The 17,347-nt window shown below is 43.3% G+C and overlaps 1 protein-coding gene across 1 annotated transcript in view; it reads right to left on the minus strand.

The window, feature by feature from the left end:
• Positions 1-6,095: 6,095 nt before the first annotated feature.
• Positions 6,096-17,347, minus strand: part of LOC147702991 (uncharacterized) — a 137,824-nt gene continuing 126,572 nt past the window's right edge. The window contains exon 4 of the mRNA XM_086928858.1: positions 6,096-6,388. Within this exon, the coding sequence (XP_086784984.1) occupies positions 6,269-6,388 (120 nt within the window). The 3' untranslated portion in view covers positions 6,096-6,268. The remainder of the gene's footprint in view (positions 6,389-17,347) is intronic.

Below are 17,347 nucleotides of genomic sequence, written 5' to 3' on the forward strand. Positions count from 1 at the left end.
ACAGTCCAGCCCGAACTGCCAAACCATGCCTTCCCTGGACCGGAAACAAGTTTCCGAGGACCTGTTTATTGCATTCCAGCCGTCTTCAGCCTGGCTTGCTTGAATCCAGTGGCAAAGTGAGCAAGTGGCTCACGTCTGAGCATACCCTGCCACACTTTTGGCGGCCAAAAGCGGTACAAAAGGGGTGGTAATGGACGGAGCATCTGAACCAATCAAACACTCACACCCAGTCAAAAGATCTGTGTTCAATCCATCACCGTTCTTTAGCCCACTCTGCCACCCCAGTTCAGACATGGCTATATGCAAATCAGTCTGACCCTGTGCCTCATGGGAACAGTCCAGCCCGAACTGCCAAGCCATGCCTTCCCTGGACCGGAAACAAGCTTCAGAGGACCGGTTTCTGGCATTCCAGCCGTCTTCAGCCCGGCTTGCTTGAATCCAGTGGCAAAGGGAGCAAGGGACTCACGTCTGAGCATACACTGCCAAACTTATGGTGGCCAAAAGCGGTGCAAAAAGGGGGTGGTAATGGACAGAGCATCTGAACCAATCAAACACTCACACCCAGTCAAAAGATCTGGGTTTAATCCATCACCGTTCTTTAGCCCACTCTGCCACCCCAGTTCAGACATGGCTATATGCAAATCAGTCTGACCCTGTGCCTCATGGGAACAGTCCAGCCCGAACTGCCAAGCCATGCCTTCCCTGGACCGGAAACAAGCTTCCGAGGACCGGTTTCTGGCATTCCAGCCGCCTTCAGCCCGGCTTGCTTGAATCCAGTGGCAAAGTGAGCAAGATCTCACGTCTGAGCATACCCTGCCACACTTATGGCGGCCAAAAGCGGTACAAAAGGGGGTGGTAATGGACGGAGCATCTGAACCAATCAAACACTCACACCTAGTCAAAAGATCTGGGTTTAATCCATCACCGTTCTTTAGCCCACTCTGCCACCCCAGTTCAGACATGGCTATATGCAAATCAGTCTGCCCATGTGCCTCATGGGAACAGTTGAGCCCGAACTGCCAAACCATGCCTTCCCTGGACCGAAAACAAGCTACCGAGGACCGGTTTCAGGCATTCCAGCGGTCTTCAGCCCAGCTTGCTTGAATCCAGTGGCAAAGTAGCAAGGGCTCACGTCTGAGCATACCCTGCCACACTTATGGCGGCCAAAAGCAGTACAAAAGGGGGTGGTAATGGACGGAGCATCTGAACCAATCAAACACTCACACCCAGTCAAAAGATCTGGGTTTAATCCATCACCGTTCTTTAGCCCACTCTGCCACCCCAGTTCAGACATGGCTATATGCAAATCAATCTGACCCTGTGCCTCATAGGAACAGTCCAGCCCGAACTGCCAAACCATGCCTTCCCTGGACCAGAAACAAGCTTCCGAGGACCGGTTTCTGGCATTCCAGCCGTCTTCAGCCCGGCTTGCTTGAATCCAGTGGCAAAGTGAGCAAGGGACTCACGTCTGAGCATACCCTGCCACACATATGGCGGCCAAAAGCGGTACAAAAGGGGGTGTAATGGATGGAGTTTCTGAACCAATGAAACACTCACACCTAGTCAAAAGATCTGGGTTTAATCATCACCGTTCTTTAGCCCACTCTGCCACCCCAGTTCAGACATGGCTTTATGCAAATCAGTCTGACCCTGTGCCTCATGGGAACAGTCCAGCCCGAACTGCCAAGCCATGCCTTCCCTGGACCAAAAACAATCTTCCGAGGATCGGTTTCTGACATTCCTGCCGTCTTCAGCCCGGCTTGCTTGAATCCAGTGGCAAAGTGAGCAAGGGACTCACGTCTGAGCATACCCTGCCACACTTATGGCGGCAAAAAGCGGTACAAAAGGGGGTGGTAATGGACGGAGCATCTGAACCAATCAAACACTCACACCCAGTCAAAAGATCTGGGTTAATCCATCACCGTTCTTTAGCCCACTCTGCCACCCCAGTTCAGACATGGCTATATGCAAATCCGTCTGACCCTGTGCCTCATGGGAACAGTCCAGCCCGAACTGCCCAGCCATGCCTTCCCTGGACCGAAAACAAGCTTCAGAGGACCGGTTGTTGGCATTCCAGCCGTCTTCAGCCCGGCTTGCTTGAATCCAGTGGCAAAGTGAGCAAGGGACTGACGTCTGAGCATACCCTGACACACTTATGGCGGCCAAAAGCGGTACAAAAGGGGGTGGTAATGGGCGGAGCATCTGAACCAATCAAACACTCACACCCAGACAAAAAATCTGGGTTTAATCCATCACCGTTCTTTAGCCCACTCTGCCACCCCAGTTCAGACATGGCTATATGCAAATCAGTCTGACCCTGTGCCTCATGGGAACAGTCCAGCCCGAACTGCCAAGCCAAGAATTCCCTGGCCTGGAAACAAGCTTCCGAGGACCGGTTTATGGCATTCCAGCCATCTTCAGCCCGGCTTCCTTGAATCCAGTGGCAAAGTGAGCAAGGGACTCACGTCTGAGTATACCCTGCCACACTTATGGCGGCCAGAAGCGGTACAAAAGGGGGTGGTAATGGACGGAGCATCTGAACTAATAAAAAACACTCACACCCAGTCAAAAGATCTGGGTTTTATACATCACCGTTCTTTAGCCCACTCTGCCACCCCAGTTCAGACATGGCTATATGCAAATCAGTCTGACACTATGCCTCATGGGAACCGTTCAGCCCGAACTGCCAAGCCATGCCTTCCCTGTACCGGAAACAAGCTTCCGAGGACTGGTTTCTTGCATTCCAGCCGTTTTCAGCCCGGCTTGCTTGAATCCAGTGGCAAAGTGAGCAAGGGACTCACGTCTGAGCATACCCTGCCACACTTATGGCGGCCAAAAGCGGTACAAAAGGGGGTGGTAATGGACGGAGCATCTGAACCAATTAAACACTCACACCCAGTCAAAAGATCTGGGTTTAATCCATCACCGTTCTTTAGCACACTCTGCCACCCCAGTTCAGACATGGCTATATGAAAATCAGTCTGACCCTGTGCCTCATGGGAACAGTCCAGCCCGAACTGCCAAGCCATGCCTTTCCTGGACGGGAAACAAGCTTCCGAGGACCAGTTTCTGGCATTCCAGCCGTCTTCAGCCCGGCTTGCTTGAATCCAGTGGCAAAGTGAGCAAGGGACTCACGTCTGAGCATACCCTACCACACTTATGGCGGCCAAAAGCGGTACGAAAGGGGTCGGTAATGGACGGAGCATTTGAACCAATTAAACACTCACACCCAGTCAAAAGATCTGGGTTTAATCCATCACCGTTCTTTAGCCCACTCTGCCACCCCAGTTCAGACATGGCTATATGCAAATCAGTCTGACCCTGTGCCTCATGGGAACAGTCCAGCCCGAACTGCCAAGCCATGCCTTCCCTGGACCGGAAACAAGCTTAGGAGGACCGGTTTCTGGCATTCCAGCCGTCTTCAGGCCGGCTTGCTTGAATCCAGTTGCAAAGTGAGCAAGGGAATCACGTCTGAACATGCCCTGCCACACTTATGGCGGCCAAAAGTGGTACAAAAGGGGTTGGTAATGGACAGAGCATCTGAACCAATCAAACACTCACACCCAGTCAAAAGATCTGGGTCTGGCTGAAGACGGCTGGAATGCCAGAAACCAGTCCTCGGAAGCTTGTTTCCAGTCCAGGGAAGACATGGCTTGGCAGTTCGGGCTGGACTGTTCCCATGAGGCACAGGGTCAGACTGATTTGCATATAGCCATGTCTGAACTGGGGTGGCATAGTGGGCTAAAGAACGGTGATGGATTAAACCCAGATCTTTTGACTGGGTGTGAGTGTTGGATTGATTCAGATGCTCCGTCCATCACCACCCCCTTTTGTACCCCCTAAGAAATCTACAAAGGCATTTGACAAAAGAATTACTGACATTTGACAAGGTACATAGATTCTATTTTTTTTTAAGATAAATAAATTTTCTTCCTTCTGTCATGAGCCTCGAAGAAGCCTCTCAATGATACTGTGTTGGTGATTTGCATAAGGAGCCCCAAGAAAGTGTTTCCATTTTTAAAGATCACCTCGGATCTCAGATTGCATCATGTCAGTGGGACACAACATTTCCAGTTCTGGCCTTTGCTTTTAACAAAGCATTCTTTTTCAGATGTTTTGGGCAGATTTGTTCACTTGAACTGAACCAGAATTACCAGTTGCAGAATGCATCGATGTGTTACATCAAAACGAAAAAGAGGAATCCTGAAAACACAGGGCCTTTTGGTAATCTTATATGTGGCCATTGTGCATTCCCCTGGCCTTGTAAGAGCGAGTACATAACTATAGAAGTGTAAAGAGTTTCACCTAGTCTTGCAAAGAATCTCATCATCTTTATCATTAGCCACCTCATCATGTAAACCTAAAGGAGAAGGAGCTTTTTTGATTATGTGGCAGCTCCATAAGGGCTTTCCAGCTCCATAAGGGCTTCCCAAGTCTCTGTGTTTTGGCCCTTGGTATAATGGAGTGGAATTCTGTGTCATGTTTCGAAATAAACTTGGAAACATTAAAATATTCTGTTCAATGACTATTGAGACATTTAGACTCTGGAGTTAGTGCTGGTTGGGTGCGAATTGCATTTAATTTTAGCATTTACTTGCATAAGGATATAGGTACCAATTGTGTTCCTTCCTTGTTTGCAAGACTGCTTGTTTAAAATCTGTGCCAGGTATACAAAAAAACACTTTCAGATGTCTCAAGCAGCATTGTTGGAAATGGTGAAATGTCTTTGCTATTTGCAATGCTGCCTGCCAACTAGTAAATATTTTCTCTATTTAGCAAGAGGCCAGGTAAATAATGTTTATTTGCTCTCTAGATGGCTGCTGGTCAAATAGTAGCTAATACAGTGGTGGCTCCTCCGCCAAAGTGGAGGAGCATCGCCCCACTGCTCTCATAGCAGGAGAAAAGAAAAAGAAAATGATAATAACCCAATTATTCTCATCTTATTTGTCACAATGGGGCTAGGTTTGGCCGTCTTGGGTCGACCAAACATTCATGCACACTTTGCATTTCTCCCACCAGGCTGCATTACACAGCCTGGTGAGGAACATGCCCAGGCTCCCATTCCCCGTCTGAGCGCCGAACCACAGCACTCAGACCAATCACAATGCTGCATTGCAGTATTGTGATTGGCTTAAGGGAAGGGAGTCTGTGTGCTTCCTGCTTCTGCCAAAGCTGAGGAGAAGGCGGTGTGAGAAGGGACTCAAGCCGAGGAGAGACCGCGACCGGAAAAGGGTAAATGTTTTTTTTTGTCCCCTCTCTCATCGTTCCCTGCCAGCTGCCATTGAGCTAATATCTGTTTTTTACTAGCAGCCAGGTAAAGAGTTCAGTTTCTAAGCAATTTGCACAGCAGCTGTACATATAGGGGCAGATTTACGTTTCCTGGCGCATCCCTGCAAATCAGCAGGGATGCGCCAGGAAAGATGTGTGACACAAGTTTACCCTTGTGCCACCACAGATGCGCCGGATTTACAATGCGGCGCATCATGGCGCAAGGATAAACAGATGCGTGTGGCATCTGCCGGCATAAGGTTGGTGCAGTGCTGGAGTTGTGTCACGGGCGCAACGCAACTCCAGCACTATTCCATCCTGGCCTATCCTCAACATGGTGCGTTCCGCCTGCTTCAAGCAGGTGCAAGGTTTTGATGCAACGGCGTCGGAAAAGTGACTGAGTGAAATCTTGTAGATTTCAGTCAGGCACTTTTCCAAGGCGTTCTTGCGCCGGAACCCCCCCCCCCCCCGCGCCGGAACGCCCACATGAAAACTGACCCATGTTTAATGTGGCGCAGGGCTTTACAACATGACTCATCTCCCTAGATGCATCATGTTGTAAATAGGGCGCAACGTGGTGCATGGTTTACGCCGCCTCTGCGTCACAGAAGTGATGCAACGGCGGCGCAAATGTGGCGCACGAGGCTCGTGAATCTGCCCCATAGTACATAAAGATTGCTAATTAGCCACTGACCGGGTAAATATTGGATGTTTTTTCTAGTTGCTTGATTGCCCGCCAAACAGTACATCATGGGCCTGATTCACAAAGGTAATTTACACTTTTGAGTAATTTACACTTTTGAGTAAGTTTACTACTTTTTGGATATTTAAAAAAACCGAATGTAAATGTATTCCAAAAGTGACATTTACATGTTTCCACCAAACTAAAGAGCCTGGAGGCTATAAACTATTGAGTAACTTGCATTTTTTAGTAAGTTTGCAATTTTTTTGGTATTCACAAAAATCATGGATATGTTACACTTTTGCAACAAACAGCTTTCTAGTATTTTTTATCACAGGTGTTCGTCATTTTCAACCAGCTCATGAACTCTTCTAATTCTCTAACAAAATAGTTAACGCTCCCTTTGGTCTCTTCACAAACGTCAGTCTTCGGTGTTTTCTGAAAAGGAAAAAGAGATATATTATTGTACATAAAAAAACGTGTCGTATGACACTACATTTCAGATAACATGTTTATACCTACAAACATGACAATATATGCTTTGATGTGGCATTGGTGCAACCAAGATTGTATCCAAGGGGTGAAGGTTAGGAAGCCTGGCCGCGCACAGCTAAAACGTTCACTGCACCATGCAAGTAGAAGCATCCAACAGGTCTACCATCGTTTTGATCTCCCCATCTGAATGATCTCCCCTTAGCATCTGGGCAAGCGTACTTCACTGCTCTTGCCCATTTGCAACAAAATAACTTTCCCCTGTCTTTCTGAGCTCCCCTTGAATCTTGAAATCAATTTCATTTTTCTCTTGCCGACTTGCAACAATCTAACTTTCCCCTGTCTTTCTGAGCTCCCCCTAAAAATCAATTTCATTTTTCCTCTCACCCCTCTTAAAACTTTTCCAACCTGCTCACTCATGTCTACAAAACGATCAGTAAAATGAATATTAGGGGTAGATGTATCAACATACCCCTTTGCGATTTCTTAATAGCGATTTTTAAGGAATCGCTATTTAGAAATAGCGATTTCTTAATAGCGATATTTAAGGAATCGCTATTTAGAAATCGCAAAATGGGATGTATGTAAGAAATCGCAATTTTTTAGCGATTTCTTAATCTTCCTTATTTGCGAATTTGCATTTTGCGAATTTGCAATTAAGGAATAATTTCCCATTCATTTCTATGGGCCAGGAGACCCATAGGAATGATTGTGAAATTAATCTTAATTTGTGATTCGCAATTTGGTAATCGCAAATTGAGAATAATTTCAAGGGTGCAGGGGTGTCTCAAGGACACCCTGCTGCCCCCCTGAAATGTACATATGTGTGCATATGGCGCACATACATGCCCTATGGGCATGTGTGTGCGTCACAAGCCACCTTCAAAAATGCCAAATTGTGCATTTTTTAAAGAATTCGCAAATTACCATCAACTATAAGTTGGTGGTAATTTGCGATTTCTTAACCAAAATTCACAATTCAAAAATGCTACATACATAGCATTTAAGGAATCGCAAAATTGTGATTCCTTAAATGCTATGGCAAAATAAGGAATCGCACATTTTTGAGATTCCTTAATTTGCGAATTTTTGATGCATGCCAAAACATGCAAAAAGACCGTTTGCGATTCGTAAAGCCAGAAATTCTGCGAATTTGGGCCTTTGCGATTCGCAAAAGGCTTGATACATTTAGGCCTTAGTTTCTTATTTTGCTTTAGTTGCCAGGCGAGTTTTTATTCTTTTATGTGTTTTAATGCTCAAAATGTTAGCCTTCCAGTTGCTTGAAATCACGATCTCTGAAACAAATATTACTTTCTTATTTTGCTTTAGTTGCATGGTGAGTTTTTATTATTTTATTTGTTTTAATGTTCAAAATGTTAGCCTTTCTGTCGCTTGAATTCCTAGATTATACCTGGCGCTTTTTGTCTGATGTTGCCAGTAATGTGAGCATATTTATACTTTTTAGTCATGTCGCATAGACAGGTGACTAAGGGGGTCCCTCTAATTGGACTTTGGCTGCACCATTGATCTTGGCCCGTTGGCCCCCCTTACGCTACCCCATAACCCCCCCTTTTCTGCAGAGGACATATGGTGCCCCATACAGTTGGGCAGAGCTCAAGTGGAGGGATGGGCATTGTGCTGACTACCCTGGTGTCCTGGTTGGCGGCCCAGGTCAACGTCCATGCACTCTAGTTCGAGTGGCGCCTTATGCTCTGGAGTAACAGAGGTCTACAGAGCCTGTGACTGCTACTACGAGGCTTGCCCACACCTTACTGGACTGATGCCTCTGCTGTGTGGACTCTGATTGGGATAGTGCGCGAGTACTGTGTGTGACACCCCTGATGGGTTTCGTGCGGACTGTGCTGCAACAGTGAGGCATGGGAATTCTTCCTTGTTTGGCCCCTTTGCTGCCCTGTGTAGTGCTTCATATGTTGGTGCCTACCTTCTACACCACTGTCAAATATCGCTGCTTTAAATGGGCCCGGATAGTGTGGGCAGAGAGAGGACCCCCCTCCCCACTACCACTGGTGCCACTCTGCCTGGTGGACACCCAGGCTGGCTGGTGGGCTTTCCCCTGTGAACAGGTTTGAGGAGCTGCTTGGGGCCATTAAGGAAGTTAAGGCTACACTGGTCCCGAAACTGGGTGCCCCAACAATCAAAATGTGTTTTCTTAGGGCTGACTAGGCAAAGTTGAGAGATGGCATTGAATCTAATGTATCTACGTTGGCTGGTCTGCGTCCTTCAATGATGGACATGCAATTTCAGTTGAAGGCACTCCAGGCGGAGCTGGCTGTTTGAAGCTGGGCGAATGATGTTAATGGTCGCTAGAGATGCAATAATATCCGCATAATTGGGTAAGGGCCCCAACATGGACCTTTTTCTTGAGGACTGGCTGCTTAATAAAGTGCTGGATGAACGGAGGTCCAATTTCTTCTCAGTGGAGCGTGGACAGAGTCCCCGGTCGGTCGCCTTCCCCCATGGCTTTGCAGTGGTGGTGTGCCTCTTCAATAATCTGTACCACATCCTACAGGTTGAGCACATGAAGGGCCCATTGCAGATGGAGAGCAGTCCCAGCGCCTGATAAGCTGGTTCGGGCCCCTCAGCAACTGATCACTTCTCCGCATAGCTCAGGTAGTCTCTTAACCTCTCCTAAGCTCCTTTCCACAGTCCTCTATTCATCCCTGCTGCCAATACAGCCCCGCCCTGACAGGGGTTTCCGACCTGACGACCCAGTGTCTCAAAGCACATGAAGGGCCCATTGCAGGTGGAGAGCAGTCCCAGCGCCTGATAAGCTGGTTTGGGCCCCTCAGCAACTGATCACTTCTCCGCATAGCCCAGGTAGTCTCTTAACCTCTCCTAAGCTCCTTTCCAGAGTCCTCTATTCATCCCTGCTGCCAATACAGCCCCACCCTGACAGGGGTTTCCGACCTGACGACCCAGTGTCTCAAAGCACATGAAGGGCCCATTGCAGGTGGAGAACAGTCCCAGCGCCTGATAAGCTGGTTTGGGCCCCTTAGAAACTGATCACTTCTCCGCATAGCCCAGGTAGTCTCTTAACCTCTCCTAAGCTCCTTTCCACAGTCCTCTATTCATCCCTGCTGCCAATAAAGCCCGCCCTGACACGGGTTTCCGACCTGACGACCCAGTGTCTCAAAGCACATGAAGGGCCCATTGCAGGTGGAGAGCAGTCCCAGCACCTGATAAGCTGGTTTGGGCCCCTCAGCAACTGATCACTTCTCTGCATAGCCCAGGGAGTCTCTTAACCTCTCCTAAGCTCCTTTCCACTGTCCTCTATTCATCCCTGCTGCCAATACAGCTCCGCCCTGACAGGGTTTCCGACCTGACGACCCGGTGTCTCAAACAGCACCAAACACCAGCCTGCTTCTGTTGCTGCCCGGAGCACTTCTACCTGAATCTACAGGCCATGAGCGTGGGTCACCTAACAAGCCCCATCGCACAGGTTTTGAGGAGTGATCTAGTCTCTCGCTCCAACTCTGAACCCAGTTTGTCTTCCAGGGTAACTCGAGATATGTCTAAGCTTCCCATGATGGGGTGGTTCTGGGCCCAGACTGGGACAGCTTCCTTATGGGTTGTGGCTGTTATCTTGGTGGTTATGATATGCACCTCTGTATGATTATTTAGTGTACAAAGAATACACTTTCCTGCCCTTAGCAAACGTCTGAGCATCGTGGTGCTCGGGCCCTCTGTTTCTGTTGGCTACATAAATAGTCTGCCTGACTTAAGTTTGTGAAGATTCCCTGGTATATCACAGCTAAGGAGCTTTGGCCATTGGTTGAAAATTGCCAACATCTGTAAGCTTCATATTTTGTTCCAAACCAAAGCTGCCACATTTTCTGCACAGTAAGTTAGCGTTGCCGTTTTAACACTTTTTTCTGAAGCTGTCTTCAGAACAAAAGTGGACAAAATACACCTCAAGTTCAGAGCAGTGAATTCTGTACAAGAAGAGAATAGGGCGTAATAGCCAAAGCTGCGCACTTTGTAGCTGGGGAACCAGTTTTGAGTCTCAGCGTTGGCTCAACATCCTGTCATTCTGCTCAAATAACTAATCTCCCGCGGATACAAAAAAACAACTCTGGGCCCGCAGTAGGGTTTGAATTTGCTCGCTAGATTTTGGTCTGTTGTACCTTGTGTGTAGAGCAATGATATGTCACGCAGTCTCATGACACTCTTCAGACCGACGCACGGTGGAAGGTATTAAAAAGGAATCTTTGATATGTTCCTGATCCACGTGGAACCACAAGGAAGGTCTACTGAAAGGGCAATATTAAAACTATTTTGTGTTGGTTACAGAGACGTTTTGCCAAGTGTCTAATTCACAGAGAACATGTAGAGCATCGGCTACATAGCTACATTTTTGGAAATCCTTGGTTAAGTTCTTTAGAAAACTCTTCCAAGCCTCAAAGGTTTACATTTTCTTTATATATACATATAAATGATGTTGAAGTTGAAAGGAGACAAGTAAGTAACCCCCAAAGAACTGTGGGGAAGAATCACCGATCTAGCCTATAAAAGGTACCTAGGCACTTTCTGGGAAATATTGTTTACTTCTTTTTCTTACTGTTTAACCCTAAATGAAATTATTGGTAATTCCCTTGCCCACAGCTTACACTCTGCAGTAATATTGCTGCAGTGACCCAGCTGGGGGGAGAGGGGAGGAGTTGTCCTAACGGCTAAGGCGGTTGGTAGGGTGTTGAAATATCGATTACAAAAATATAGTTGACATAAATATAGTTGTAAAAATATTGTTTACAAAAATATCGACATCCTATACTTAAACAGGTAAATACATAAATATCTACTCAAAAATATCGTTGTAATAAATATAGATGTAAAAAATATCGAATTTTTAAATTAATTAAAATTACATTAAATAATAAATAAATATAAGTACTATTAAGAAAATACATTACATTACTTTTATTTTTTAACTATTTAAAACAAATTAACTACACTTTTTCATTATAAACTTAATAAATGTGTACATATACATATATTTAACACATTACTTTATATAACAACAATAATACATACTTATAATTAAAATATACAATATATTATTAGTTAAAACATTTGATAGCGTAGGTGTAAAAATTACTATTCCCACTCCAGAGGGTGCAACAGTAGGGAAAGCGTTGGATAGCGTAGGGGTAAAAATTACTATTCCCACTCCAGAGGGTGCAATAGTAGGGAAAGCGTTGGATAGCGTAGGGGTAAAAATTACTATTCCCACTCCAGAGGGTGCAACAGTAGGGAAAGCGTTGGATAGCGTAGGAGTAAAAATTACTATTCCCACTCCAGAGGGTGCAACAGTAGGGAAAGCGTTGGATAGCATAGGGGTAAAAATTACTATTCCCACTCCAGAGGGTGCAACAGTAGGGAAAGCGTTGGATAGCGTAGGGGTAAAAATTACTATTCCCACTCCAGAGGGTGCAACAGTAGGGAAAGCGTTGGATAGCGTAGGAGTAAAAATTACTATTCCCACTCCAGAGGGTGCAACAGTAGGGAAAGCGTTGGATAGCGTAGGGGTAAAAACTTACTATTCCCACTCCAGAGGGTGCAACAGTAGGGAAAGCGTTGGATAGCGTAGGGGTAAAAATTACTATTCCCACTCCAGAGGGTGCAACAGTAGGGAAAGCGTTGGATAGCGTAGGGGTAAAAATTACTATTCCCAATCCAGAGGGTGCAACAGTAGGGAAAGCGTTGGATAGCGTAGGGGTAAAAATTACTATTCCCACTCCAGAGGGTGCAACAGTAGGGAAAGCGTTGGATAGCGTAGGGGTAAAAATTACTATTCCCAATCCAGAGGGTGCAAAAGTAGGGAAAGCGTTGGATAGTGTAGGTGTAAAAATTACTAAATGTATTTAGTCATTTTTAAAATAACAAATCTTTATTTTTATTTAATTAATCATTAATTAAATAATTATTCAACTAAAATGTAATTAATTTACTACATTTTCACTAAAAAATTCCAGTACACACACCTAAAATTAATTAAAAGATTAACATAATTAATTACATATTTATTAATCAATTAACTAATTGAAATTAATTAACTATTATTTATTACACTATTTATATTCATTTAAAACATTAATTAATCTATTATTTTATTATATTTAAATTACTTCCCACCCTACTCCCCTATAAACCCACAACTCGCTACGGAACTATTAATACTAAATTCAACATAAAATACATTATTAACTAATAAAATACTACAAAAAATACTACTTTGACTACAAATACTCATTAACCTCTTCGCCGCTAATGACAAGGGTAACTCGTCATGGACTTTCCATTGATTTCAATGGAAATTGCAGTGGCAGAGTAATTGTACCTTAGCACTAAAGGGGTTAAAAACACTACCTTACTTATAAATTTTTTAAAAACTATATTTTTGTAAACTATGTTTTTGTAAACGATATTTATTACAACTATATTAATGTTATCGATATTACTTACCTGTCTGTCGATATTCTGGTCAGACTATATTTTTGTCATCGATATTTCTTCCTGTAGATATTTTTGCAGCAATATTTAGGTTAGTCGATATTTTTACGACGATATTCCCGTTCTGTACCAAGGCGGTTGACCTGGAATCTGGAGAACTGGGTTCGAGTCTCGGCAATAACCCTGAACATAATGTGATACTGGGCAAATTACTTAATCTCCCCGTGCCTCACCAAAATAAATGTGTCCTAATGTAACGCAACAAGTGCTATGTAAAGCGCTCTGATACCCGATTCGGGTCAAGTTCGTGCTATCTAAAACTCCGTAAAATAACAAATAATATTTTTTTTAATCTATGTTTTGCATCTTTTTTCCTGTCAACCGCACTACTTCACCTATCACGGAATCATGTCTGTAGACCTGGCTGGACGTGAGGAAGGGAGTGAAAAAGAACATGGTTCCCTGAATTAATTAAGTGTTTGCAGTGTAGTCAGAGGTCGCATATCAGAGTAGGTAATCAGAGGTTCAATGTCACCTTAGGATATAATGCTTATCGTTATCATACTTGCTGCAGGCAATCTAGTACAAACACATACTACCTAATTTCTAATTTATGTTAATTGGTGCAGTTCCTGCTTAGTAAAATGTAAAATCCCCAGTGTCTTCATGTTTACAGCAGACTACCAATTGTCAGGCTATTGGTTGTTGGTATGCGGTTAAATCTTGGACAAATAAATCTATGCTGTTTACCTTTTGTGAGGCTAATAATTACCTCCCCAATACTTTGTGTTCAATAAATATACCAAAAGCACAAAACATGCTGTCTGCCATCACACTGTCTGTTTTTGGGCTGAGGGTGTTTTAGGGAGGGAGGGGGGGTAAACAGCTGTGAGCAGCTAGTTTGTGATTATTTGAAGTGCAACGTCTTGAGGTCCTTTTTGAACTGGTGTAGTTTTTTGCTTTGGTGTAGTTGGAGTTCATTCCAACTCTTGGCTGCGAGGTAGGAGAAGGATCTTCCCCTTGCTCTTGTCCTGTAGAAACAAGGGATGGTGGTTACTTCAAGGTCAGTTGAGCGGATATTTTTTTGGGAGGGGTTGATGGAGGTTCACTGATTCAGCTATTGTGGTCTGTTGTTATGAAAGGCTTTGTAGGCATGAGTGAGCACCTTGAAGGTTAGTCTTCTTTCTATGGGAGCCAGTGGATGTTGTGGAGGAGTTGGGTAATGTGGTTGTGTCGTGAAATGTCGATGATGAGTCTACCTGTGGCGTTTTAGAGAGTCTGGAGTTTGCTGAGACCGTTGTTGTAGTCCATTCTGCTTGAGATGAGTGTATGGGTGGTATTTTTTCAGGAGTCAGCGTTATCCACTTGAATGTTTTGCAAAGTATGCCGAGGTGTTTGAAGCATGCTTAGGATACAGTGTTGATCTGGCTATTCATTGTTAGTGAGGAGTCAAGTATGATGCCAAAGTTGCATGCCTGGTCTGTTGGGGTGGGTGGTTTTCTAAAGGTGGATGGCCACCAGGTGTTGTCCCATGTGTAGGAGGTGCAGCAGAGTATGATGACTTCTGTTTTCTCTGCATTAAACTTCAGCCAGCTGTTGCTCATCCAGGTTGGAATGGCTTTCATCCCTTCTTGGAAATTGCTCCTGGTTATGTTGTCTTCCTTGGTGAGTGTGAGGATGAGCTTTGTGTCATTTTTGTATGAGACAATTTTTATTTTTGTATTTTATTTTTCTGAGGATGTTCGTGATGGTGTCTATGTAGATGTTGAAGAGTGCGGGGCTGATGGAGGATCCTTGTGGTACTCTGCATCTGATATCTGTCGTTTCTGAGACGAAGGGCAGGAGTCGGATTCTCTGTGTTCTGCTTTTTGGTGCTGTGGTTGTTGCTGAATCTGGATTTAGAGGTGTCTCTGATATTTTTTTCTATATAATGTACTAGCTGGGTGTTGATGTCATTTTTGATTAATTTTGCAGTGAAAGTGAGCATAAACATGGGCCTCATGTTTTTGTGATTTGTTGGTTCTGCTGCGGGCTTTTTTAAGTATGGTGTTGACTTTGGGATTCTTCCTGTTGTCAGTGAATGTGGCGGTCTTCAGGCAGCAGTTCCTATTTCTGCAAAGCTCTAGTTCAAAAGCAGTGTATGCTCTGTCTAAAATGTGTGTCTGGCAGGGAACAGTAGGTGCTCCGGACTGAATGCTCTTTATTGTCTTTAAGTTGTTTTCTGTGGTGAGAACTCTTCAGGGGAGAATGGCCTGGTGGATGGCATCGTTTGTGGTGTGGACTGAGGCGGTGTTGTCGTCTTTTTTCTCAAGGTTGTCTTAGAGCATTTTGATCTTCTGGTGAAAGAAGAACGTTGGTTCTTTTGCTATTGTTGTTTTTGTATTCTGTATAACAGCGAAAATTTCCTTTGAGTTGTGGGTTTTGGAGAGGATTCTGTCTTGGGTGAAGTTTTCTCTGTCCATTTGATGAGTGCTGACTTGGTGGTATGCTGTGATACCTGCTTTGTAGGCGGGTGTCATTCTGGTGTTTTTTGTTTCTCCTCTTCTTCTCCAGTCTTTGGCATGAGTGCTTGGATTCTCCTTGATTCATTTTGAACCATTTTGCATTCATGTTGTGTCGTCTCTTGCTGTTCTAGATGGTGGGCGAGGGAGTTGGCGCATTTGGCGATTCATTGGCAGAGTTTGCTTGCCGCTGTATTGCACTCTGTTGTAGTTGGTGAAGGAGTGCAGACTTTGTTACTGTTTCTACATGGGGGTGGAACGTGCGGTTTGACATCGAATCGATATGTGCTGGACTGTCCATTTGTGTAGTAAGTTAGAAAGCATTCTCTTATGCCTGATTATATTTGAATAACTCTATAGTGTTTTTCACGTTATTTCAATAATAATAAAAAAGAGTTAAAAATGTTACTAGATTTTGCATGGACAAATGCTATTGTGTATACCAATTTGTTACCCAATTATTTTGTACATTTTTTGGGAGTGAGCTTTAGTCCACATTTTTTAAATACAATTAGATTGGGAGTTTCCTGGCCTGTATCCTTTATGGTGGTTTGCTGGACAGTTATTAAGTTTAGATCCCCTGTTCACTTTTTTGCCTTGCTAAATTCATTTTCCTTTTTTTCTATTATTGAAATACTTTATTAGTCAATTTAAACCACAAACCACAAATTTAGCAAAGGACGTACATAACCGAACACATAAATTAAAGAGAAATTCTAAAAAATGTTTGCCATCAAGCTCCAACCATAACATTTCTTTCCTAGCAAACACATATAAAATGTTAATACCCCTCCTGTTAGTTTGTTTTTCTTAAAAAGTACCATCATGTAATGTTTTGTCAATACTCCCAAAAATCTTTAAAAATCCATTATAACCATAACCCTTACAATAGACATACATAATACGAATGTCTGACAAAATATTGAAAGATAAAAAATCGACATACAAAAATATTCGAAGCAATAAGATCAATGTCAAAAATATGGACACCCTATATAAAACATGGTAAGTACAAAAATGTTGGGGAAAAAAAATCAATGTCAAAAAATATTGTTCTAAAAAAATATTGTTTTTTATTAGAAAAATATGTAAAATAATTTAAATAATACTTATAAATATTAAAAAACAGAGTTACAAATATCTTACAATATTTAAAATTAATAAGTAATATGCCTAGTTTAATAAAAAATTTACTAAACACATACATGTAATATATATACTTACTTAGTAATCAGTTTTCATAATTATTTATTTTAATAACATAAATATTTAAACATATTATAAAATACAAATTCATCTATACACATAAAATAATAACATAAATGAAAATTAAATAATTATGTAAAACAAATTAAAAAAATTCAATTTACTTTTAATATTTTAAAAATTATTTATATACTACATTAGCTAAAATAATACAAAAAATATGATATTTAATGACATAAGGCTTGACGGGTTATGGAGCAGCTTATGCCCATTTTTGTAGCAACCTGTTCATGCATGAAGAATCACACCACGGATTCCTTTCGGGACCTCCTTTTATCAGCCCACTCCAACACCATTAATATCAGATCCTTTACACTACATATGGTTTAAAAAAGGCCAGGAACTGTACTATTGTAATGTTTATCATTGTGTTTCTTGCGTCCAATGATTCCATCAGTGTGTTTCTATAGCTTGTGACTCCTTGCTTGTTAAACTCTTTGCTTAACAAACTTCTTCTGTGTGTTGCCATAGCAGGTCAGATAAATTTGACATGTGGTAAAGTATCATCTCCTTGGTGATATAGGCGGCAAATGTTGATTTATCTTGGCCGCTTCACCTCCATTTTGGTAGTACATCTAGTTTGTGTCTCTCACCGAGTCCAGTGCAGTGTATGCCTGTTTCATTTTCCAATAGTATGTTGTTCCCAGAACAGGCAATTCTGTTTGGG

The sequence above is a fragment of the Lissotriton vulgaris genome, chromosome 7, assembly GCF_964263255.1.
Source record: "Lissotriton vulgaris chromosome 7, aLisVul1.2, whole genome shotgun sequence".
NCBI classification, from domain to species: Eukaryota; Metazoa; Chordata; class Amphibia; order Caudata; family Salamandridae; genus Lissotriton; species Lissotriton vulgaris.